Source organism: Paramacrobiotus metropolitanus, unplaced genomic scaffold, assembly GCF_019649055.1.
Source record: "Paramacrobiotus metropolitanus isolate TYO unplaced genomic scaffold, Prichtersi_v1.0 Parri_scaffold0000079, whole genome shotgun sequence".
Classification (NCBI taxonomy): Eukaryota; Metazoa; Tardigrada; class Eutardigrada; order Parachela; family Macrobiotidae; genus Paramacrobiotus; species Paramacrobiotus metropolitanus.
Window position 1 is genome coordinate 21,334 of NW_026570299.1, and position 25,225 is coordinate 46,558.

Consider the following 25,225-nt stretch of genomic DNA (forward strand, 5'->3'; position numbering starts at 1 on the left):
GCTTTTACTGCGTGATTATGTTGGATAAGTACTTCGCTTTTTCTCATATTCCGGTCACTTTTAGGGACAGATTGCTGCAAATGAGATAGCCGCTCACTTCCTGAGCATGCGTACAACCGGGTGACCGAAATATGAAACCATACACTCAAAGTGACCGGAATATGAGAAAAAGCGAAGTACTGACTGTTGAAGCGTACAGGAGTTAAATGAGACCTACGCCAGGGGGGGGGGGCAGTTTATCAGCAGGCGAACAGATATCCCATAAAATGTGGAGCCATACCTTTAATCTGGAGGGGAAACGTATTGTGATGAATGCCAGCGGCGACCGGGAATCGGATTATTCGATTGCGCAGATGGATTACAGTACTGGTCAATTCCAGGTTAGCAATGCATCTGTGTAAGGTCAATGCATCTGTGTATCCGTACGGTTCGCCGGATCCCGCTCGCTTACCTATGGAACCATTCGGTACGCTTCTATGTTGCATAAACTGCCTCATTGCAATAATGAACCAAAACTGAAATTGCGATTATAGAGCAATGCAGCAGCTACCTGCCATTAACCCTTATAGTTCTCCTTGCACTAATCAACGTACGCTATACGGGCTGCATTAAGTACTTAAAAATTTTAAAATTAACATCAACGATGGCGATGATTGTGAGTTATGCGTATTGTAGCAATTGTGGCACAAGTGGCGAAAGGTACCGACACGCCGCTGCGTCCTCACGTCTCCGGCGATGCCTGCCCACCGGAACTGCGCAGTATCATGGAGCACTCGTGGAGTGATGCACCGGAGTCGCGTCCCACCTTGAAAGACATTAAAGGCCAGCTGAAGAAAATCCCCGGCGCTGAGCAAAGCAATCTCATGGACAGACAATCTGATGAAGCGTATGGAAGCATACGCCACGGATCTGGAAGGTCTTGTCATGCTGCGTACGGAGAAGGTCTATCAGGAAAAGCAGAAGTCGGAAAATGTCCTGTTCGAGGTGGTTCCACGGTATGAGTTGCGGTACCAAACATCGTAACGGCAGGTCTGTAATCGAGAATGTGTTCTGGATTAGATCGGTGGCGAACCGCTTGAAGCAAGGAGAAACCGTGGAACCAGAAGCGTACGACGAGTGCTGCATTTATTTCAACGACATTTTCGCATTCACCACGCTGTCGGCGTCTAGCACGCCGTTGCAAGTGCTTGATCTGTTGAATGACCTTTGCAGTGAGTACACGCTTGCAGTGCATGGCATGTTAAGCTTTTAACTTAACCGAGGCACTTCAGTTTTGTTTAATTTTAATTTTATTAATGCGCTCAATGTTTTAGCACTGTTCGGCGGCGTTCTGGATGGTTTCGATGTGTATAAAGTGGAAACGATTGGCGATGCATAGCGCATATATGGTAAACAGCACAGCCTGATATAGTTGTTTGTATAATTTGCAGACACTAATGACCGTTGGTGATTTGCCCAATTTAACAGGTGGTCAGTGGCTGCCCATCCGCAAGGTATCTGCACGCTCGCGAAATCGCTCGCACCTCCCTGATGCTGATGGAAGGGATCAAACTTTAGATCCGCCATCGTCCCACGAAGCAACTGAAACTGCGTATTGGGAATCACTCCGGACCCGCTGTCACTGGAGTCGTGGGACTGCAGATGCCACGTTACTGCTTGTAAGCATGCCGTCAATATCTTGTAAAACGTACGTAGGTGTATTTTCTAGGAAAATGTAACCAACTACCAGAACATCACCCATGACTACTTGTTCAGCATTTTGGGCTTCGAGACTCTAGAACCCAATGGACCGGAAGCTACCCGCCTGCTTACGGAAGTGGGTGGGAGGGTACGGCAAGAAACCGGCGAGGCACGAGCATCGGAATAACTACGCCACCGTATCAGCATAGAAATCCAGCGCTGGAACGCGTTCAGGGAACAACTCCATCCGGAGCAAATTGAAATTTAAATCAGTTGTTCCATGTTCTCAGGCCTCCCGAGGCCGTTTTGTGTTGAGAGAGTGTACTGCATGTGTTGTGATGTTAATTGTTTTTTTCTATAAGCGGAATGGGTATACTAAAAAATATACTTTATCATCGACTCAAGCATACCACGCAAATCTTGTAGCGCATGTAAAAACAAACGAAACGCATTTATGTACGGTTCTGTGTGAAAATTGCCAAGCTTATTATGATGCGTGCAGAATGTCACAGTTGGAAGGGTTAATATTAGGTTCGGAGTTACGGTGACGATTGCCAACAAAACGGAAAGCGTGGGAGAAGGTATACGTTATACAGCGAGAGCCAGAATACCAGAACTCGTTATCTCATAAAAGTAATAAAAGCTTTAATGCCTATGTTCGAGAAACGCCGACAAATGGTTTGGGCATTGGCCAGCCTCAGCTCGGCCGCGGAGTTTCGTGGTATCGTCAGAACATGCACGGCCACCGATAAATTAAAGAGTGTAGGCGTATGCGCGTGTATGCCATCGAAGACACCTGATGCGTGGCCAGGTGTTCTCCCACTCCGAGAGTTGAGGCCACCACCTGATGCGTGACCAGGTGCTTCCCCCGATTCGTGGCCAGTGGGATGAGACTGCCTCCCGGTGGGGGGACTGCAGCAACGCGCATTCGTTCTACGGTAATTACCAGGAGTTTTTATTGTTTATACTAGAATGAGTGCTGGTGTCGAGAGCGGTGTCAAATAGCCAACAGGCAGAACCGAAGTCGAACATCGCCGTGGTCCGTAGGTGTCCATGGCCTCACGGACCGGGGCCTTGGACATGGCCGAAATGGGAAGGGTATTGCCGTGGCCTTGACCGCGCAGTTGACAGCCAAATAAGCAGTGCAATAAAGGCGAAACTGAGAATTCGACTTCATAACGCCGGTAAGCGCGAACGCGACCATGCCGCTCCCAGCTTCAGACGACGGAAAAGCATCAACACTGGAGCATGACAAGATAAGAGTGGCTGATTCACCACGCAGCATGCAGGCAGTGCTGTTACCGCTGTGATAGTGCATATCAAAGCGTTCTTTATCTACAAAATTAAGTGTAGTTTTCCTCCAATCTGGCTCACCAAAATCGTAAACATCTTTTTCCTGTGCATTATTTTCAGTTTTGTTCATCACTCGCTGATAAAGAGAATCTGGGAGCATACAAAAAACGAATGCATACAAAAAACGAATGCTTCCGATATTTATTTGACATTATGGGTTTACGGATCACATGTACAGTACTGCACTACGTTGGCTTCTGGCGGATACATTTCTTATATTTTCTGGATTGCAATTATATGTTGTGTAATATGGTGTTCAGGATGCGGGAATATGTTGCGAATTTTCCGATGATCATTCTGGCTTGGCGCATGACGCTTCCGCCCATATCACAAAACTGCTTGTACGTACAATTATTTATAATTATTATTCATAAAGTTAGTATCTGTTTTTTAAGCTTAGACAACCGGCTATTTTCTTTGTGCTACAGGATAAAAAAATTTGTAGAAATATACGCAAAGCTTAATTCTAACAAGTTAGTTATAATAATATTATGCCAAAACCCATTAAAAAATATTTTCGGATCATGCATGCTTGGATCAAAATTCGAACCCCCGGTCTGATTGTACTGCCTGTAGTATAACCCAGTAGAATTTACGTTGTATCAATTATGTATACAACGATTTCCTAGGATGATGTTTTACGGGGATAAATAAATATAAGCAGTTAACTGTGGTACGAGAATTATGCAATACGGGAACGTTCCTGTCATTTTACGTGTGTCGTGCACAAAACAGAAAACAGCACCAGCATCGGCTAATTTGGATGAGATATTGTTCTGTATAATCAGGCCGCCTATTTCTGCTGTCGGCTGAGGCTGTGAAATTAGTGTATCCCTATTATGATAAAAAAAATTGTAACTTTTGTTTACCGCCAATTAATAAAGATGACATGAAAGGGTAAAAACAGAAAAAGGTATTTTCAAACGAATTAATGGATCATTTGGAAATTAGCTGGCTTGGTTTTCATCCGATCTTGCAGAATTGCTCGTACAATCATACATATGAATACGCATATATTAATTATTATTGTACAGCATTTTTCCAATGTACCTGTAACCTGGATAATCTGCCTGTATTGCTCTGGAGATTTCAACTGAATACTTCGTACGAAATGTGAAAGCGCTGGGTAAATTCGGTAAATGCCCCGTACAACGCTATGCAAAAATCCGGAAGACAATCATTATTAAATATCACGTGAACCCCATTAATTAAACTGTTGAAGTGCATCCAACGATTCCAACCATCACTGAATATCACGAGTTTATTTTTCGCGCTGCCTAATTTAATATTTTACTGTTTATTTGTGAATTGTGGTTACAATTTGGGATTTCGGTTTTTGATGTACGACTCAGTACGAGTTTTTCATGTACTATACGTCCTGGGTTAATATCCAACAAAATTAGCTAATTTAACACTAACGGTATATTATTGCAAGGAAAGTCTGCGGCAGTCTCCACTAGAGCAAAGCCGCTTTACTTTTAAAAAAGTGAGATAGCAATTTCGGCAGCCTTTGATGTTCAGTCGAAAACCTAAACCAGACGTTCTTCCTGGAGAGAACAGCGCACTGGGCATTTTTTTATCTTCTGGCTGTTGGGAAGTGTCTGCTACCTAGTGGCTTGCAGCGTTTTTGTCCGTGTATCTGTATAGGAATTTGGCGATAAAATCAAACTTTATCATTACCATTAAACGAAAGTCGAAAAAAATGTTCTTTAAAGTTTCGTCATAACTCGTCAGTTTTTCATGTGCATAACCATGCTAATACGTCATCTGCATTGAGCATTCATAAAATGGAAACTGCAAAAATAGACAAATTTAAAAGGATTTTAAAAAAATCTGCCAAAGGCAGTCCGTTGCCGAAATGTAATGAAAATATTAATTATAATTTTGCTTAATTATTATGGTTTTTCTGTCTTATTGTTGACCTTAACCAGCGAGCGCTAGTAGAAGCCAGCATCTCGCAGATGTCTGGTTTTATTTTCTGTAATTCCTGATTTCCCCGAATTGTCTGGAAAGTTTTGGTGGAATTTCTGTCTGGAATTAGCGACGCGGGAATGGCAGTATACGTCATGGAGGTGTGGGTAGTCGGAACGCCGTGACGTTTCGCTGTGGGCTGGTACCGGCTCGATTGCTGCCACCGCTAATTGGCTGTTGCAGTACGAACGCCTCCCGGTGTTTCCCATTTGCGCAATTTCCTGCGTTCGGGGCGGGGACATCTCCGTCAGCGCGATTAACGCAGGCAACAGGTATAGCCGTACGGCCGCGTGCATTCGAGCGGAGAGTCGAAATTTTCAGCCAGTCATTCCACTTGCTCAACGTTTCCCCTGATTTTCCAAATTTTACCGTACGATTTCACGATTTTTTACCTCGATCATTAAACCGACTTTTTCGTTGTTAGAACTTCAGTAACGAGCAAAGCGTAAAACCATACTGATTTGTATAAAGCCCTATTATCATTGCTCCATAATATCACCACAGTCTACTACTGTAGTCCGTCTTCTTCTGTCTGCCGCTCTATCTGCAACTCGTCGATGTTAAAGGACAAAAAATGTAATTAGCGTTGCTCTCACTAAATGGAGTTGAGGAGATGGGGTAATAGAGTAGCTTCGAAGATTCAATTGAACCTTTTCTCCTGCGCATTATGATATACAGGCACTTTTCAATAATCCCAGACAGCGCGCTGCGCACACTATGATATCACTTTGCAGTAAGCCATAAAGGTGATCATTAAACCAACCGTTGTACGTGTGCTTCCAGGTATCGAAAACCAGAGAAACGCTCCGACGCCATTCCCATGCCCCATCGTCCGCCTTCAGTGTTTGAAGATTTCCATTGGATTCGGTGAGTGTTTTGGTTTCTTTCTGTCAGGATTTAGCTGTTTCCTGCAACTGCTGATAGCGATTTATGTGAATTTTCTTGAAATTTGCGTAGAAATTGGTACGATCTATTCGTGTGATTTTGGTACTTAATTCTTCCCCGTTATGCTGGCGAATATTTCGTATTTTTGTCTCGTCTAGCGTACAGCAACGTTTGATATCGTTTCGATTTTTTATAACGTTAGTTTCTGTCTTGCTCAGTGCTGTTCAGAAAATGGAATTAAGCTAAGTAATAAGTCGTCAAGGGCACATTTTCTTCTCCTAGTTAGACCAGCCTTTAAATGCGTCCATTTGCGTAGAGGCTCGTTTGTATGAAATTGTACGGTAGCAGGAAAGTTTTATTAAGTAATGAATCGTGGTACTATGGTATTAAAAGATAGGAGAGTTTTAATAGAAAATTTTCGTGTTTGTCTGGAAAACCGAAGAACCTCGGCGGCGTTAGGGTGATGCAAGCGAGCCGTGCGGTTCTTGTGTCGAGCAGGGACGTAGTTGCAACGGTTGGCAGCAAGTCGGGAAAACGGCGGGCTACTTTGCGCACGTCGCGCGTCGCGTACGGGCGCGTGGTGTTGGCGTTGCGCACATGTGAGCAGCGCGAGTAGGAGTTGCAATCGAAACCGATTTTTGAAATCAATTTTGAAATTTTCAGAATACCAAAAACATTTTCCAGTAGCTTTTAAAGTCTCCCAAATGGAGTTTGGCTACTGTTGCTCGATAATAATAATAATAGTACGTAATTTTGTTATTGACGCTAGTGTTGTACATTGTGTACGTAGTGTTGCTTATCGTTACTTGGCACATGTACTGATGCAGTCGGGTTCAGCATACATACCATGGGCGTTAGATAAAACTTCTTAATATATGCACTCAATTAGAGTTTTAATTCCCTTATTAGTGCTTAATTTAAAAATTACTTAATTCCAAATTTCTGGTTAGAATTACTGACCTTTTTTTGTTATCGAATGATAAGAAAGCATAGACCTTTACGCTTCGATTCTTTTAAAATTTTCGAAGTCCTTAATTAAAAGCGGCGCTTTTCATTGAATGTGTTAGTCTGCAGCTAATTAAACGTTGGTTTCTTGCTGTTCGAAGTAATGTGTATTGTGTACATTGTTCCGCGTTTGTCACGTATCGGGACTATATTCAGGCCCGTCTTTATGGGGGGCGCACTGGCGCGCGACTTCTGTTTGCAGTTGAGATGGCGCTGAATCTTTGTGTGTCCATGGCCTGCGCCTTTGCCGTCCCGTGCGTGATGATACGCCAATAATTTCCACCGGAACCGTTAACGCGGCGATTTGGAAACTCACCGAGGCAGCGATGATCGGCCCTTGGTTTGCGCTGTAGTGGGCCTCGCCGAGGCCACACAGTTCAAAACAAGGCCCGATCATGAACGCGACGGTGATCACGGCCCCCGTCATGACTTTCCTCGGCGGAGTTACTAGGGCGTTCGAAGTAAGTATCGGTTTTGATTTATGCGGCATTCTGCATTTTAATGTCAGCCGCTGGGTCGCGGCAAGCGTAAGTTAACTTGCAGCGTATTGAAAACATACTGACAAAACTGGGAGAACACATATTTTGCGAATGCGGCCGGCAAATTGGTAGTTAATAGTTATTCTAACATGCAATGAACAGCAACGAGCTCGTACTCGAACTGCAATGAGCTAGTACTCGTACTTAAATGGAAGTTAATACGGTACTCGTACTGACGTAATTAATAAATTCAAAAAATTTACCATATTTTTGGAAACTTCGTAATAACACCACAGTGCCTTGTTATTAGTATGATGTGCTTGAGCACGACACTTTGATTCGATATTCCACTTGCGGGCTCTATTTCCATGGTGACTATTTGCGCAACGTATTGTATTGCAGATGAAGACCGGATCCCATCACCTCGTGGCCCGAGCGGGGATTATGCGGAAGCCCAGCCAGGTACATTCGCATTTGTGCTCAGTACTCTGTGCATGTGAACCTTGAACTCGCACCATCTAACCATCATGGGTTATCTTCTTTAAAAATACTACTGCGTCGAAGGGAAGCCTGGCCGGAAACGCCCCAGGAGCTGAAGGCCAAAGGAAGCAGGCCCGCACATTAACGGAGACGATAACGTCTTGGTCGCTGTCCAAGCCGAAACCGAACGGCCACTTCCGTTTTGGAAACGGTACTGGCCGTTCGGATTCGGCTGGACGATCAGATCCTGATCGCCACGCTGGACTTCATTAACGCTAAGCCGCAGACACTAGGCAACTGGTTGGAAAGATGACGACGAAATTGTCGTCCGACATGGAAGGGATTCGAGTTCGGCTGGTAGAACTGTCCGCCGTCGTGGCCGGGCTGGCGGCCGAGGTGGAGCGCCTTGGTGTCTGGTGCTGAAGTTGGCGAAGAACGTGGGTGCCATGGCAGCCGACATGGCACTCACGTCCTTCGCCAACTGATGCGATGGACGAAGCGTGATGTGGCCGGACTCATGCGTGACGTCGCAGAGCTAAAAGCTTTGATGGTCGGATTGTATGCCCATCTCTGCATTCCCGTGGTCGCGGCCCAGTTGGGAAATATCCCTGCTAATTTTGCCCAGTATTTTTCTTTGTATGTATTTATTCCTTTTGGGTACAGTAATTTTTGGCGTTTTCTCGCCTGGTTTCTTCTGTTACCGGGTCAAGAGCCCGTTTTTTGTTGTTCAAATATTTGTCCAATCAGCTCTGCTGCATGCTGTTCAAGCGGACATGCTTAAAAGCGTAAAAAAACGCGGTTTTGCCAGCCGGTTTCTGTTCCCGTATAAAAACTTGAGTATACCAGGGCAGCAGCAAGTGTTTTGTGACTTATTTTTCTAATAACTAGTTGTTAACAAGGAATCCTCCTTCCCAATATTCAGGTGTTATGAACAAATTACATAATTATTTTAACAAATTTGGTTCACATTAAATTTGTTGCGCAGCAGCGGTCAAAAGTCGAAATATTTTCCATTCTGTCATGGTCAGTTGCCGCATACCGGTTCCTTCAAGAGTGCAAGTAACTGCCAGTAAAATTAATCATAATTTTAATGGTTTATCGTAAATAGTCGAGTTTCGCGTTCGTAATGGGAATTAACGCATAAAATAAGTTTGATTAGGAACTTGGGAATCATGCGTGAACACCAAGCATGCACATGCTTACCGAAAACAGCCCGGCACGAAACCCTTTAATAAGAATAACTTTATTGAAGATATGTTCAAATACAATTTACTAAATGCAGCACTGAGCATGCCTCGTATTGTGCCATGACAGCCGGAGTTTCCGCTACCCAGCCGAATTGTTAATTGGATTGATTTTACCGATTACATAATTATGGCCATCTAAAAGTGGAATGACGGCTCACAAGACTCTCCAGTCTGTAGAGAACGATTGCTGCCTAAACTACAGGTCATTACCATCTTTTTGGGTACGTACCGCTTCATCGCTATGAAAAGTGCGACTATAATGTGATTTCCGCAGTATCTGGTGTTCTAAAAAAAATTCAAATTTTCCTAAGATTTGAGCTATTATGAAAGGGAAGACTTTGCAGTTACATACATAAAAAAGCTTATTGACTTATTTCGCAGCAAATTTTTCACGTTTTAATGGTCAGCAATAATTCTGAATTGCCGATATGTAAATCTTTTGCAGGAAGTACAGATACGAGCATATAAAGCATGCAGTAAAAAAAAGCTGTAGCTGTAAAAAGTAGGTCGTACATAAAGCATGCAGTAATCTACCAGTCTGTTGACTGCCCTTGTATCTTTCGTGATCACAACTTCCATGTTTCCGGAAGCAGTTATTTAAACAGTGTGTCTCATGCCGCGTGTTATTTCTGAGTACTCAGCGAGTAAGCGACTCATCAGTCATCAGACACCATCGTTAACGGTAGTCGATACGCAAAGGGTGTCCTAACTGCCAGCAGCGCTACAACGAAGCAAGGTAACTGTATACCAATTATCTTTGACAATCGGTGAGCGCTCCTCCGACCCATTATTTTGATAGGCTGCGTGGCATTACATAAACGGACATGCCCCATTTGTGCCGGTAGCTCCGGAGCGGGACACCTCAATGGAAATACGAAACCAGTGCGATTGTCGATGGAAGAGGACACCTTCCTGTGTCAGAGCTTTGAGCATTCAGCGCGGCGAGTTATCATTAAACGCCTCTTTTTTTATGCGTTCAAAATAATAAATATAATCGTAGCGACGTAGATAAGAACAACATACATAGCAATCCGCTGGATCCTAGTAGGGATTACGTCAGTATACAGTAGTCAGGTACCCAAATCAACTGCCTTGCGTCCCATTTACTAGTCTCCTTAAATGTTACAGCCAATGGCCGAGCGGGATCGAGGTGCAGGGCCGGACAGAGTATTTTCCGTCTGAGCCAGCCGCTTGTCTGTGTACTGTGCGACTTACTGTACATACGATGTACGTAGCCAAAGTAGATGCGTAACAAAATCGATTTGATCGCTGATCACGCTTTATTCAAGTGTTAGTTCCCGCTGCCATCATTTACGGTTAATATTAGTATTTCTTGAAAGTTTATGCGGCGTTCTCGTAATGCACAGCGTGACCCTTGAGTGGCTCTTGCAGAAATGTCGTATACAGCAATCGCTGTTGTGACCTTTGTTGCTGCTGTCGTCTGTAGCTCACCGGTGAACGTTATCTTATTCGAGATCGGTCTGGGTGGCAACCGCACCGCCACGTCGTATCTGAACGTGGCTCCCGCGTTCAGTCTCGCTGAACAGCAGTTAAATGCCCGCTATGGAGAGAATATGAAGTTCATGCACGTGCATAAATATGATAAGAATATCTCTGTATGTGTTCTGGACGAGAAAAAAGGAGTTATGGGCCTGGACACCAAAGCCACGTTCTGGACAACCAAGTTTTATTACCGAGAACGCTTGTCTAACGATACCGTTATGGCCATCTTCGGACCCGGTTAGTGGCGTTCATTAATTTTTGCAAATTGTATATACTTATTCAGTGCCTTTTAGTTTGCATGGTTGTACTGAATTGAAATTAACCGTGACCATAAGTTGTGATCGTTTAATTACTATTCAAAGTTAAGTATTTATGAAACCAACATGCCTCACCACACCGGTAAATCTGATTAGCGCTACTATGCGCCACTATGACATAACATTTAAAAAATCAAAGCAAGTTACAACTTACGAAATTTCATATTAATTATATTTTCATAAATTTAATTGCAACAAGAGGTAGTACGTGCGTTGGTATAATTAGGAATTTGGAACAGTCATAAAATAAATAAAATACATTGTTTTGCTTGGCATTGGCATTAGGATGTAATATACTCTGGTTGCCATCAAGGCAAAAGCATTAATCACACCACTGTTAGTGATAAAAGGATCAGATCTATTGCGTCTAGAATGTCCTTTCCGCGGTGCAGTTACAGTACACCAAATATTCGTTAGTGCTTATGGTTGGTACTTGGCAGTACGTTGCGCCCGTCTTCGTCGTTATCATTTAGGATTTAAATCGCTAGATTTCGAAATGTAGTTCATGGTCACCTTTCAGGTTATCGCGCAGTCAGCGGTATTAAAATTAAATATATCGAGCATATGTTGTTTAACTGTTCTGCTGTAAGCAAATGGACCTGTTTGTAGGTTGCAGCATTTCAGGAAACTCTGTTGCCAGTTTAGCCAAAGGTCAGAGCATTTTTTAATCCTTACCTGAAATGCATTACGATTACTTTGTGAAGATAACTTGCCAATGCTTCTCTTGCAGCTTGGGACAAGCCTCTGATCTTTGGGTAACAGCGCCTTTGTGTAGAATTTCATTACGGAAATAACCTCAGTTAACTGCGGATATGCACGCTTAATTTCAGGGTCCCAGGCAGTGCGCTGGCTTTCAACAAAACACGGTATCCCACCCTGACGCGTTTGTCGCCCTATACACCGGAAAACCTCATCAGCTTTCTCTTGAAACTTCTGGGGAAGTATCAGTATAATTCCATCGGAGTGCTTTGTGACGCATCCAATGATCACCTTTCTCTGTTCCTTCCTCTGTGCCTGGAGCTGAAAAATCCGGATAAGCCGATACTAACCAAGAACAACATTAACGCATCGCATTATTTGGTCAACTCCGACGAGAAGAGGAATCTGTCCGATTACCTGGGCCAGCTTCGCTTGGTAACGAGAGGTATGTACGCTTTTAACCAGGAATTCAGTGTTCGTGTTAATTTGACAATTTGTTCTGGACAAAAAACATAAAAATTAATAGGAGCGCAACATTGCAACAGCGGTTGATTTCAAACTGCTCTTGGCTTCTGCTTGCAGTGATTTTTATTGTTGCTGAAAGCAAACGCTTCCGCCAAATTATGGTACGTAAAAACATAGCTTTCGAAAATAAAGATTTAGATGATGCTCGACTGCAGAGTAAAAGCGAAAAAATATGAGCGATAGTCTACGATCAACAGCAACCGAATACCTATACCGAATACTTGTATACGTACTTCCGCTGAAAAAATTTGTTGCTTAATTTACAGTTAATGGCATCGGAGAAGAACATGACAAATGGCGAATATGTAAGCTTTTCCTAGGCCGTAGCATTCCTTGGCAGAGTTGTACTGGCTTTAGGAATGCAATACTTCAGCTGATTTGCAGGTTTATTTCGCCCTTGAAGTGTATCGGAGTCCGACATTCTTCGGCAACAGCTCGTGGAATACCGGCAACACTGATGGACGAGACGAGGTAATCCTCCGACGTATCGCAGGCAAAAGTAAAAAATATACTTAAAAAATAGGTAGAAACACGTATAACAGGAAATATGGATAGCAATAAATTAAATGGTACTAAATCCCAAAATTAAAAAAAAATAAGATCTGCTTACCGTTAGCGAGTCAAGGATGCAGATATTTAAAGATAAATTTGCTCATGATTCCGTGTTGGTTGAATGGGAACAGGAGGCCAAAGAAGCCTACAAGTCCATGTTTATCCTGTCACTACGAGATCACGCCAGCGACAAAACTACGCAGCAGCTTCTTGTCAATATCTCCAGTAGCGAACCTTACACACTGAACGGCTCCCGACCAAACCAACGGGAAACTGTTAGCAACCGTCAAACCGAACTGTTGTCCGTTACTGTTGTCCGTTACTGCTGTGCGTAATTATTTTATCTGTAGGCTAACCCTTTTGCATTGGGATTCTACGAGGCGCTTATGATTTACGGCCAAGTATGAATCTGTTTTTACTGCGTGATTATGTTGGATAAGTACTGACGGTTGAATCGTGCAGGTGTTGAACGAGACCTACGCCAGCGGAGGCAATTTATCAGCCGGCGAACAGATATCCCATAAAATGTGGAATCGAACCTTCAATCTGGAGGGCAAACGTATTGTGATGAATGCCAACGGCGATCGGGAATCGGATTATTCGATTGCGCAGATGGATTACAGTACTGGTCAATTCCAGGTTAGCAATGCATCTGTGTAAGGTCACTACTGCAGGTATGACCGCGACAACCAAAATCGAGAATGCTCTCAATCTACAGTTCAGTTTATGAAACGCTTCAGAGAGTCTCATACGCAAGAAACAACGAGATAAACTTAAAGCCGATTAAAAGCATTATAATTATGGCCCGATAATACTCCAGTACTGAATGAACGCGTTATAAATGTAGCAAGCATTGATAAACCATACTTTTAAACGCTTAGAGACAATTTGCATGCAAGTGTTCGAAGTATTCGTTTACTTTGCTACAGCCGGTGCTGGAGTACCGCGCGTACACCCAGCGTATCGACCCGGTGCTGACCAGTGAGGGAAAAGAACGCGAAATCAAGTGGTACAACCGCGATTCGCCTCCGCCTAACCGGCCGCGCTGTGGATACCTCGGCAACGATGCAGTCTGCGTTCGGGGTACTTGTGACATATTTCTTAGCGTACTGTGACTTGTTCAGAAAATTGTTAATCGCGTCAGAGCAAAACATTATCCTGGCCGCGTCCGTCGTCTCGGCTGTGATTTTCGTGGGGATCGTCTCGGTAATTGCGTTACTCGTTTACCGGTGAGAATTCACTACTGTGTGAACGAAAAAACTTGTTGTGAGATGAGTATATTGCAGAAAGCGTAAACTGGAAGCGGCAATTAATGATCCATGGTGGAGAGTGCCTCCCGAGGAAATCAGCGCCAAATCAGACCGACATGGCCTTTCCGTGTCGATCAGTCGATTAAGCTTAGGCAATATGGTAAGCGCCATTTTGACGATTTTCTCTATTTCCAAAGGTCACCAACATAGAAGTCGTTTCTGTTTCACTGACTTTTCTCGTACTCCGCAGAGCGTCGCCGACGGAGCAAGCTCCGCTGGTGGGCATTCACAAGTGTTTGCGAAAACCGCGCAGTACAAGAACAAAGTGGTGTGCGTCAAGAAACTGCAGACATCCCGACGCTTCCACGCAACGCGCAAAGAACTGAAAGAAATCAAAAAGGTACTGATAGAACTTAAAAGAACATTCGATGGTCTGCTGTTGACATGTCATGGTTTTGAACTGCAGTTACATGACATCAACAACGACAACATGAACCCGTTGGTCGGTATCGCCGTCGAAGACGCCCAAGTACAAGTGCTGTTCGAATACTGTCAGAAAGGCAGTTTGGCCGATGTCCTGGAGAACGAGGCAATTAAGCTGGATTGGTCGTTCCGGTACTCGCTGATCGGTGACATTGTGTCGGTAATAAATTCTTTAAATAAATTACCGTAAAAACCAATGGAGAACGGCTGTGTTATGATGGATAGGGTTTGGCGTACCTCCACGATTCACCCATTAAATCACACGGCAACTTGACCAGCTCCAACTGTGTGATCGACAACCGGTTCGTACTGAAGATCACCGATTACGGCCTGGGTTTCCTCCAACCGTTCCTGAATAAGAATGTGGAACTGGCGAAAACAGACGAAGGCCGGCTGTTATGGCGTGCTCCGGAGCATTTGCGAGCACAGATGCCACCACAAGGAACCCCAGAAGGTCAGTTGGACGGTTATTCTTATTAAACCGTATCTGTAGGTGGTGTAAGTGTTGGGTAGATGAAGTTCTCTTGTTGGTTTATAGGCGATGTGTACAGTTTTGCGATCATCTTGCAAGAAATCGTTCTTCGATGTCATCCGTACGGTTCGCCGGATCCCGCTCGCTTACCTATGGAACCATACGGTACGTCTTACGTTGCAAACGTCTCGAATTGCAATAATGAAAGAAACTTCACAGTACGGTAATACAGCAAGGCAGTTGCCACCTGCCAAGTAACCCTTACAGTTTCTCCTGAATAAATTTTTGCAGTAATTTACGTAAGACTAAGCTGTACCGGGTTGCATTTATACTTGATCTTGCAGGTATTATTTGCAACTAGGCACATGGTTTAAGTTTTAAGGCAATGTATAAGCATACGTTTTAGTTAGTTTTATCTTCTTAGGTATATATCTTTATTACAAACCATCACTTAAACACGTGTTAAAGAAGCAGTTACACAAACAACAACTCGTTAAACATTTCCGCTTTCTCCACCGTGCCCAAAACAGAAACCGCGTTACCACGCTGTATCTCTATAGACAGACGTTGTCGAAGAAATTCGTGCGAGCGGGCTTCTCCATACTTGATTAGATTATAGAATTAATAACAACGGTGAGATAATTAAGAGTTGCGTATATTGTAGCAATTGTGGCACAAGTGGCAAAAGGTACCGATCCGCCGCTGCGTCCCCATGTTTCCGGCGATGCCTGTCCACCGGAGCTGCGCAGTATCATGGAGCACTCGTGGAGCGAGGCACCGGAGGCGCGTCCCACCCTGAAAGACATCAAAGGCCAGCTGAAGAAGATCCCCGGCGCTGAGCAGGGCAATCTCATGGACAATCTCATGAAGCGCATGGAAGCCTATGCCACGGATCTAGAAGGTCTTGTCATGCTGCGTACCGAGCAGGTCTATCAGGAGAAGCAGAAATCCGAGAATCTCCTGTTCGAAGTGTTGCCACGGTATGAGTTGCGGTAATAAGTATTTCATAACGGTAGTTTTGTAATTGAGTTTGCGTTCTGGATTAGGTCGGTGGCGAACCGCTTGAAGCAAGGAGAAACCGTGGAACCGGAAGCGTACGACGAGTGCTCCATTTATTTCAGCGACATTGTCGGGTTCACCACGCTGTCGGCGTCGAGCACGCCGTTGCAAGTGGTCGATCTGTTGAATGACCTTTACAGTAAGTAAACGCTTTCAACGCATAAACCTGAGACGCTACTTAACCAAAGCGCACCAGCTGGTTTCATTAATACAAATAATGCTTTCAACTTTTTAGCACTGTTCGACGGCATTCTGGATGGATTCGATGTGTACAAAGTGGAAACGATTGGGGATGCATACATGGTAAACTGCACGGATTTACACTACCCGTGATAAAATTTGTGTACACCGCTGACCATCGGTCTGATTTAACAGGTTGTCAGTGGATTACCCATCCGCAACGGTAACCTGCACGCTCGCGAGATCGCTCGCACCTCCCTGATGCTGTTGGAGGGGATCAAACGCTTCAGAATCCGCCATCGTCCCACGGAGCAACTGCGACTGCGTATTGGCAATCACTCCGGACCCGCTGTCGCTGGGGTGGTGGGGCTGAAGATGCCACGCTACTGCTTGTAAGCGCATAACCAGAATTAACTAATCGTAAAACTGTCCAGTTGCATCGTGGCATCGATCCCGAGCACAGCGTGGACGAAAATAGATAATGAAAAATAGGCGAGACTTGCATATTGTAAACGTTGTATAATACTATTAGGAATTGCTCGTCTACTCTATTCCTATTGCGTGCGGAATATCACATACGTGTTGTTTCTTTAGATTTGGAGTTACGGTGACGATTGCCAACAAAATGGAAAGCATGGGCGAAGGTACACACAAAAAAACGAAACTATTACAAAATCAGTGAAGCATTAGCGTAAACGTGATAAAAATATTAACGGGAGCGTTGTTGTTGAGCACAGCTTTGAAAATCCACATTAGCGACGACAATAAACTCATCCTGGATGGGTTCGGCACCTTCGACGTTACGTTGCGCGGTGAACTCGATGTCAAGGTAAATTTCCTCTCGCTGGTCGGGCAATAGTTTAAAGTCTGTAATCCGTATCTGTATGATAGATCCACTTGCACGCATCCAGTCCGGCATACTTGTAGGTTCTCTTGGCTATTTATCGGTTTGTCTTTGCAGGGCATTGGTCCCATGGTCACCTGGTGGCTTAACTCGGAGAATGTGGAAGAACCGCCACCGCTGGATGAAGTCCCGCCATCTGGCTCGCAGACCACTGTGGAGGCCACTTTGGAGCACCCGGAATAAAAACAGGCACCACGGTAGAAACTATCGGGACATTGTACATTTTAATGGATCTCATTGCTGAATATAATTCTGTTTTGCTACTCTCCTTTTCGTAACTCCTTGTGGGTTTTTTTTCTTTCGAAACCACGCTTTTGCACCTGTGCTGCTACTGCATGCTGCTTGCCTATGGACGGTCATTTGCGCGTATAGCCATTCCGAACAGTTAACTTATGTAACAAGTACATAACTACGAGTATTTTACTCGTACAGGTTGAGGTGCAATTAGAATTACCGCATCTTCAGTTATGCAGATGTACGTTCTACATACACTTTGTTCATTTTACGCACGGTACTGCACAAAATGCACTATGTTTATCCCACAAGAACTATAATATTTGCTCGCAATGGAAGTACAGCTTAGGACAAAATGGTCGCATACCAAACATCTCCACATTCAGTACGAATGCAGCGCAGTGCACTGTACGACTGAGTTCAAAATATCCGTTTCGTACAAGTGCACTGCACCGCTTGCGTAGAGATTGCTGGGTATGGGGCTATGCGACCATTTAGTCCTACATTGTATGATAGCCGTTTCAAACACAGCAGTTTCTGGAAAATATTTAACCGTAAACAAATCGTACAGATATACTTTATACAAGAAGCTGATATTACAGTGCACTTCGCAGCTGTTTCGTAAGGTCATGAAAAACTAACCATACGTGTGACTGAATTTTCAGTCGGGCATACTGCAGGATAACTTTTGTTACCAAAATGAATAATTTTTGACAAAATCGTCATAAACAGCAACTGCTTTCCAAAATACGGTTTGCAGATAATTGCTACCATTAAATAAAAAAATATTGCGAGGATTTAAGAATTTGCGAAAAGATCGCTTTTGTTAATCGCAGTACTCTGTACTCAATAAAATCTACACTGATCTAGGCAAAAAGTTTTTAATTCAAAACTAGGCTCTCTCTGAGCCGGCAAATTCCTACAATGTACGTAGCACGAAAGAAAGGAGGTGCGTCATTTTATGGCAAACTGTGCACAGACGCTAGTCTTCTCCACTTCAGTCCTGCCGATTCATTGCACTGTAGTGGTGCGTAATTACAGAGGCGTTCCTGCTGCACGCGGTTTGTTGATTCAGTTATCCAGTCTTTGAACGGCGGAGCGAGTGGCTCATTTCCATTCCTTTTTGTCCTCCATTGGAGAATCCCTTTTTCGGAAATGTTTTCCATTCTAACCAACTGTATCCCGCCAAGGCCGGAATGCCAGTCATCACCATAATCAAAAGATGAAACGGCAAAGATAATACTGTTGAGTATCCGGCTGCGATAACATTGCCAATAGCCTACAATCCAAAGAACAGGTTACTAAACTGCAGACACGTGACTGCAGATTACAGAAAAACTTTTATGTTGGTGATAACATACCGTCATAAACTGATAGACTCCGAAAGCAGCAACCGTTTGAAGAGGATAAGCGCTTCCCAAATACGCCATTAGCTACAAAGTATAAAGAGCAACAGGTATTACGTATAACATACGTGATACGTCTTACAAGCTACAAGGGAAACAGTTCGTTAGATAATTAAGAGGAGTGACGCTGTACCGGGTACCAAATACATGTACGGGAACTTTTCTTTTAATTTCGCACATTTTTCGCATTGCTGTATGGCAATATGGCATGGGGTTATAGTATTCTGAATTGCGCGCGATTTCCCTGATACTCAAATTTGGTACCATGTATCGGGTCACTAGTTTTCGTTTTCCATCTCGACATCCATTGCATCGCATGGAAATCGGTAAATCGATTAGCCTAGAATAATTATTAATCACCTGATTGTTCCAAATTGCATCGCCTATGAAGAAAAACTGCATGTATACAACAGTTTCAATCAATAAGATGGCATTTTCTGTCTCACCGAATCCTATTAAAGCTGTGCAAAGCATGGCGATATACGGACTGCAAAAGAGGAAAAATACGGTCCTGTTTAATGAAATAAGAAACACTTACCTAAAAAAACATTAAAGACATAAGAAAAGCAAACGAAATTTTACAAGCGTAGATGTCACCTCAGTGCAACATGTACGCCAAAAACGCACATAGTTAAATTTACACACCTCGGTCCAATATAGGACATTTCACTGGTCATTTGTAGGGACGACAACGGGGGCATGTTCAAGAAGATCAAATAGAACGCTGTCAGATGCACGATAAATCCCGCGACTAGAAACACATCTCGCCCTTTCTTGATCGACCAGGCACCAAAAATTCCTAGGAACACACCACCTACAGCAATAATCTTTAATGAAACTGCGCCTTTTCCTATAAGTCGCGGCGTATGACAGCACCTGTTATTTCTCCTACTCCTTGGAACACTCCGTTCAGCCCAACGAGGGATTCTCGTACGTTCCCGAAAGCGCGAGTGTAACCAAGCGCTGTGCCGTTGACACTGGACCAAAACGTCGACGTAAAACCTATCAAGATTTCGAAGCGAACAAATCCGTATGTACCCATTTCGAGAAAAATCACTTACCAATGTAGAAGAAATAAGGGATGAGCAACATCATTCCATTCTTACAACCCAAACGAATGGTAGCAGCTGCAAATCATTCGAAAGTACGCTGACGAAAACCATCTTCTTACATATCCAGTGAGCTGACAGGCCCATACCCAAAGTAGCTTTCGCTCCCACCGGCATTTGGTTGATCCTGTCAACAAAAACATTGGAAACATTTATTTCCCGTTCAGACGGGTACTTCTCATAAGAAAAAATGGGATTTTCTCTATCATTATGAGCGGTTTTCGACTACCATCGCAAGAGATAATCGAGGCAAAAACCGAAAAGAGCCGAAAAGGCGTAGCACCAGTCTAACTTTGAAGGCTTACTTTTGCGTGTGTCTGTACTGCTTGGCATTCGGCCATGGATGTTTTATCAGGACGAACACCAGTGTTCCTAACGTCGCAGTCACCGTCAGTGTAATAAAAACGGCTATCCGAGTGGGATCCTCGATTGTTGTCGCACCTCGCAGCATGAGATAGTAAAACGTACTTCCGGCTGGTAAACTGCATACATATAAAAATTCCCATAAAAATTTCAAGAATTCGCAAGCAGACGTGATATAGTGTACCACATCTGGGAAATTCCCCAAAATATCCCAGTATTCCTGCAAAAAAATTGGCGTAATTCAGAAAACTGAACAATCTATCATCAACAGTTACCCAACCTTTCTATCGTGTTTGGCGTAGAGTTGCTTGTTGAAAAGTATCCTTGAACGGCCCAGACGATACCAACGCCGAAACCAGAAATGGCAGCACACACAAAAATTACGCAATACACCGGTCTTATTAAAGCGGCAATGTTGGCGATGACGGCAACTACAAGATTCGAAATTTTCGAAGATGACAAATTCCCATTATTAAAATTGAATACAAAAACTATCTGCACATACTCCAATAGCGCTCCAAAATCTAAGCGGATTAATGTAAAACGTTAACTACTCGCGCATGTAGCCGGCAGATATGTTGGCCTGTTGACTGTTGGCGAGCCCGGCAGGAAAGTGGTTTTTCTCCAATAAATCTGCCGAAGTGCTCCCACAATTCTGCCGACCCTATGCATTGCCTATGGGAACTCCAATATATCAGCTGAACCGGCGCAACAGTGAAATTTGATATTTTGGTTGAGCGCGAGCCGGCGATAGCACAGCCGGGCTGTAGAATGAGATACATCATAGTAATTATATACAGCCGCCTAAGCATAATTGTACCGGCACTAAACACAGAGAAGCAAGCGCTTTCCTTGCGCCGTGTCTCACCCTTGCAGTGGAGCATTTCTGCTGAGTGTGGATTTATACACAGACATCATCGCAGAACGTAGTAAGTTATTGAATTTATTTCTTTTTTTGCAAATAACCGTAATGTTTACGCCTAAAAACTGTGGATGATGGGAATTATCCTTAGACAGTCTCACTTAAATATGAAAACTCACTTCAGCGGTCAACCGTATCTGCTAATTGTAGTTTATACTAAATCAAACAACGAAAATACTACGCCATAACAGACTCCAGTATTAATTTTTAAGAAAATGATAATACACGCTTAATGCAGTTACGTTTAATCACGCTGACGCACTCTTTCATCCATTTTGCTTTTCTTCTGCCACGGGCCATGAATCCGCTATTTATAACTTAATTACAGTTACTTCGCTCTGTACAATTGTTTACAATGGGAGCAACTTTGGCCGCTGCAGCCCCTAATTAATTAGAAGCATAGCGCTATGATCTCTATCCTTTTTATATATGCCGCCTTTGGAGCTAGCATCATGATTGTCACCTTAGGATCCCGTTTGCATAGATTAATAGAGAGGTCTTTAGTCGCTGCGCTTGCATCAGACGGCTGGCAGCACTTGTACCGTTGTACGAACGCAGCCTAAGGACGTTACAATATTGTATGCAATAGAAAGTATTTAAAGTCCTGTAAAAGTACAAATAATTTAAACTATTTTTGTGCAAATATCCGGTGCAGTAGCTGTGATTGCCTTTAATATTATTGTTTCTGACTTTGATAGTAGAGCAAAACTTTATACAGATACCTAATTATTATTATTTGCAACGCAAACGAAATTCGTTGTCAACAATACCATTGTTGTTATTAAAAGTAGAGGGTCTTTATGGGTTATTCAAATCCAGACTCACAAGATTACGTATATTACTTATTCGTACCTAATCGAAAAAGCTCCGGCGATCGTCCTAAATGTGTATAGAAGTACACTTACTGCATATGCCGTGGAGCGGCGTGGACAGATGCAGTTAAAGATAATATTATTATGCAGCCTAAACTGTTTCGTGTAAACAGCCGGTTGGTTGCTGGTTCGAAAAATTAATCTAATATCGTGTCCGACAAGAGCGCTCAGAATTATTTAGCAGACAATAGTATGCCGGCGGACTGACTAGCGCTCGACAGTGAATATCAAGTTTCGTTGTTGTTCTTGTTTGTTAGATCTATTGGAGTTCCTATAGACAATGCTTAAGATCAGGTCGTCAGGACTAACGGTGCAGTTCGGCAAATCTGTTATTGGACATGTTGTTTCCAAAATTACAGTAAAGTTTTATGAGTTTAATTTTAGCAATACCGCTACATTACATGAAGCTTTTAAGTAAATTTCACAAAATAAACGCGATTACAGTATATACGGTACAGTCCGTGAAATTAAACAGAATAAAACGTTTCTATTCATAAAAACTTTTAACTACGGTATATTCAGATTAGTTACTTACTTCTTGCAGTGATGATGAATGATGCCGGTTGTCCTGTGTCTGCATTAACAATCAGCATACCCGCTTATTTGTAACAACTAACTTCAATTAAGCTTTGCAATAAGCAAGAGAGCGCGCTTCTGTGAGTCTAGTGTCGGTGCATCTGCAATTCTGCATCTGATACTGCGGCCTACCGTGTTATTGCCGCCTTCCGCTCAACAAAAGTATCAAATTTCACTGTTGCGCCGCTTCGGCTGATATATTGGAGTACCCATAGACAATGCATAGGGTCGGGTGGGCAGAATTGTGGGTGCAGTTCGGCAAATCTATGGGAGGAAAACCACTTTACTGCCGGGCTCGCCGACAGTCAACAGGTTCACGCGTATGCTTACTACGTACGCAAGTATCGGGCAACTGGCATTACAGCAAGACGTAATCGACCGGAGAGTACTTATCAAAAATCATCTAAATACAGCAGAAATACAGAATGTATGTATGTCCTTTACGGAAATTCATTACGGAAATACAGCAAATATTAACGCAAATGAAGTCTCAGCAAAGCTGCGGTCTGCCAACCTGCATTTTCAAATTACTGTAGCCGCTCGCTTGAGTTATACCACACAGTTGATGTACGGGAAAAATGCGCATCAAATATACATACTCTGGCCGGGCAAAATGCACGATTCTTATTTACCGTGCTTCTGTAACTCTTTCTGTTACATTTTTCGATCTGATCTATCTGAGGTTTAAAAAAACTTATCAGTCTAAAATTTGACACCAAAATAAGGCCATAAACTTTGAGTTTTGATGTATGTACGAGTTTAGCAGCTGATTTGTTGTGGTTTTTGGGGTGCCCCTGGAAGGGGGAGGCACATTGAGCGACAGTATGCTGGTGCCTGAAAACTGATCGTTCCTGTGGAATACAGTGCGGTTTGTCTAAGAGATTTTTAAAATTGAAAAGAGAAAGTTATCACCTTAAAAACTGATGGACAATATTCTCAGAATAAACGTCAATGAATTTAGTACAATCGCGCTGGTCCGTGCATTTGGCCCGGCCAGCGTGTGTATATTTGGTGCGCATTTTTCCCGTACACCAACTGTGTGGTATAACTCAAGCGAGCGGCTACAGTAATTATTTTGAATGAAGATACAAGTTATCGAATTGGGCAATAATTTATTCTATTTAATTTCACAGACTGGGTATACCATTGTCAGTTGTGTGCTGCTCTTGAAGAACCGGATTTAGAAATTTCGACAGCGCTTCAGAAAAATTCTGATTTTCCTTAAAAATTTTGCATAAACCGGTTCAGCCGCACAGTTGGACTTAGCATGCAATCTCCAACTTTAAGGAAATCCAACTTTCACTGTTGCTCTTATTTTTCGGACCTGTTGGAATGCCCATAAACAGTATGTAGGGTCGGATCGTCAGGACTTATGGCGCAATTCCATAGATCTATTGGTCGTCAGATCAAAATAATACTTTTTAATTCTGGATGTCCAAATCTTGTATGAAATCGCCAACTAAACTGACAATATTGACATGCTATGCGGAAGTCGCACCGCGACAACCGCACTAGATGACCAAACCTACTCAATCGGTAGAGTGGGAATATGTTCTGGACTCCGTAAGTGGTACTACTGCCTACTTCCGCTAGGTACGAGCGGATTGCTGTGCCTAACGAAAGTTACCGAAACCAAAACACTCAGGAACTTCCCAAATGTTTAATCACCAAACCGAACGAACGAACAAACAGAACAGAACGAGATATGAACTTCCTTCTAACCTAGAGTCACACGACCTTTCAGCTACAGAGTAGAAACAAGCTCACAGATTTAGTTGAAGTTAGAAACTTCAGACTCTTCAGTTAGACCAGAATCGTGGATGCGATTAGCGATCAAATGCGTTAGATAAGAACAGCACATCGTACGAAACGGAACAGACAACACGTACGTCGTAACACGTACGTACGTAATACGCGCAATCTATGCATAGCGCGTTAATATATTGCCTATATGGTGATAATTTGAAGGTAATGCTTTCTTAGAAAACTTTTTAGTTCTTTTACAGTCCCATGAGCGCAGGCAATAATGCATCACAAAGCACGTGATAATTTTTAAGTGAAACTGTCTAAGGATAATTCCCATGATCCACAATTTTTAGGCGTAAACATTATGGTTATTTGCAAAAAAAGAAATAAATTCAATAATTTACTACGTTCTGCGATGATGTCTGTGTATAAATCCACACTCAGCAGAAACGCTCCACTGCAAGGGTGAGACACGGCGCAAGGAAAGCGCTTGCTCCTCTGTGTTTAGTGCCGGTACAATTATGCTTAGGCGGCTGTATATAATTACTATGATGTATCTCATTCTACAGCCCGGCTGTGCTATCGCCGGCTCGCGCTCAACCAAAATATCAAATTTCACTGTTGCGCCGGTTCAGCTGATATATTGGAGTTCCCATAGGCAATGCATAGGGTCGGGTCGGCAGAATTCTGGGAGCACTTCGGCAGATTTATGGGAGGAAAACCACTTTCCTGCCGAGCTCGCCAACAGTCAACAGGCCAATATATCTGCCGGCTACACGCGCATACTGGATCCCAGCACTAAAGCAAACTTCGGTCCCATAAAAAAGCACTGCAAAAGGCAATCCATCATATTCGTATCTGGTCGTAATAATGCACAAGATAACACAAGCAAAGGTTTATTGCATATTTTGATCAGGGTTTACTCACAACAGAGGGACCAACCAAATAGGCGA

At 43.3% G+C, this 25,225-nt stretch overlaps 2 protein-coding genes and 1 pseudogene across 2 annotated transcripts; 2 read left to right on the forward strand and 1 right to left on the reverse strand.

Annotated features, from left to right (window-relative positions):
* Positions 1–266: 266 nt before the first annotated feature.
* LOC129595528 (atrial natriuretic peptide receptor 1-like) lies at positions 267–1,662 on the forward strand (annotated as a pseudogene).
* Positions 1,663–10,451: 8,789 nt separating this feature from the next.
* LOC129595503 (atrial natriuretic peptide receptor 1-like) lies at positions 10,452–17,477 on the forward strand. Its single transcript, XM_055492536.1, has 24 exons — positions 10,452–10,840; positions 11,530–11,571; positions 11,651–11,675; positions 11,751–12,064; positions 12,202–12,245; positions 12,411–12,449; positions 12,529–12,615; positions 12,828–12,971; positions 13,047–13,097; positions 13,159–13,335; positions 13,626–13,779; positions 13,841–13,925; positions 13,983–14,106; positions 14,197–14,346; positions 14,413–14,589; positions 14,655–14,883; positions 14,968–15,066; positions 15,566–15,881; positions 15,948–16,099; positions 16,196–16,263; positions 16,336–16,532; positions 16,735–16,784; positions 16,878–16,969; positions 17,102–17,477. Exons 1-24 carry the CDS (start codon positions 10,495–10,497, stop codon positions 17,225–17,227), a joined length of 3,288 nt encoding a protein of 1,095 aa, XP_055348511.1. The 5' UTR covers positions 10,452–10,494; the 3' UTR covers positions 17,228–17,477.
* Positions 17,478–18,353: 876 nt separating this feature from the next.
* LOC129595530 (UNC93-like protein MFSD11) lies at positions 18,354–19,776 on the reverse strand. The gene is made up of 7 exons (XM_055492573.1): positions 19,746–19,776; positions 19,561–19,686; positions 19,330–19,498; positions 19,131–19,171; positions 19,045–19,067; positions 18,640–18,711; positions 18,354–18,557 (listed from the first exon to the last, which is right to left on the reverse strand). The coding sequence occupies exons 1-7, from the start codon at positions 19,774–19,776 to the stop codon at positions 18,354–18,356; spliced, it is 666 nt and encodes a 221-aa protein (XP_055348548.1).
* Between the last annotated feature and the right edge of the window lie 5,449 nt (positions 19,777–25,225).

Bases quoted from the DNA above. Each gene is read 5' to 3' on its own strand.
- LOC129595503 (XM_055492536.1), top strand. From the start codon at position 10,495: ATGTCGTATACAGCAATCGCTGTTGTGACCTTTGTTGCTGCTGTCGTC. The intron at 10,841-11,529 runs GTTAGTGGCGTT...ACCTGTTTGTAG, and splicing joins TATGGCCATCTTCGGACCCG to GTTGCAGCATTTCAGGAAAC. The intron at 12,616-12,827 runs GTAATCCTCCGA...GAATGGGAACAG, and splicing joins ACACTGATGGACGAGACGAG to GAGGCCAAAGAAGCCTACAA.
- LOC129595530 (XM_055492573.1), bottom strand. From the start codon at position 19,776: ATGTTGCTCATCCCTTATTTCTTCTACATTG. The intron at 19,499-19,560 runs GTGCTGTCATAC...TTATTGCTGTAG, and splicing joins AGGAGTAGGAGAAATAACAG to GTGGTGTGTTCCTAGGAATT. The intron at 19,172-19,329 runs GTGTGTAAATTT...CCTCTTTTGCAG, and splicing joins ATGTCCTATATTGGACCGAG to TCCGTATATCGCCATGCTTT.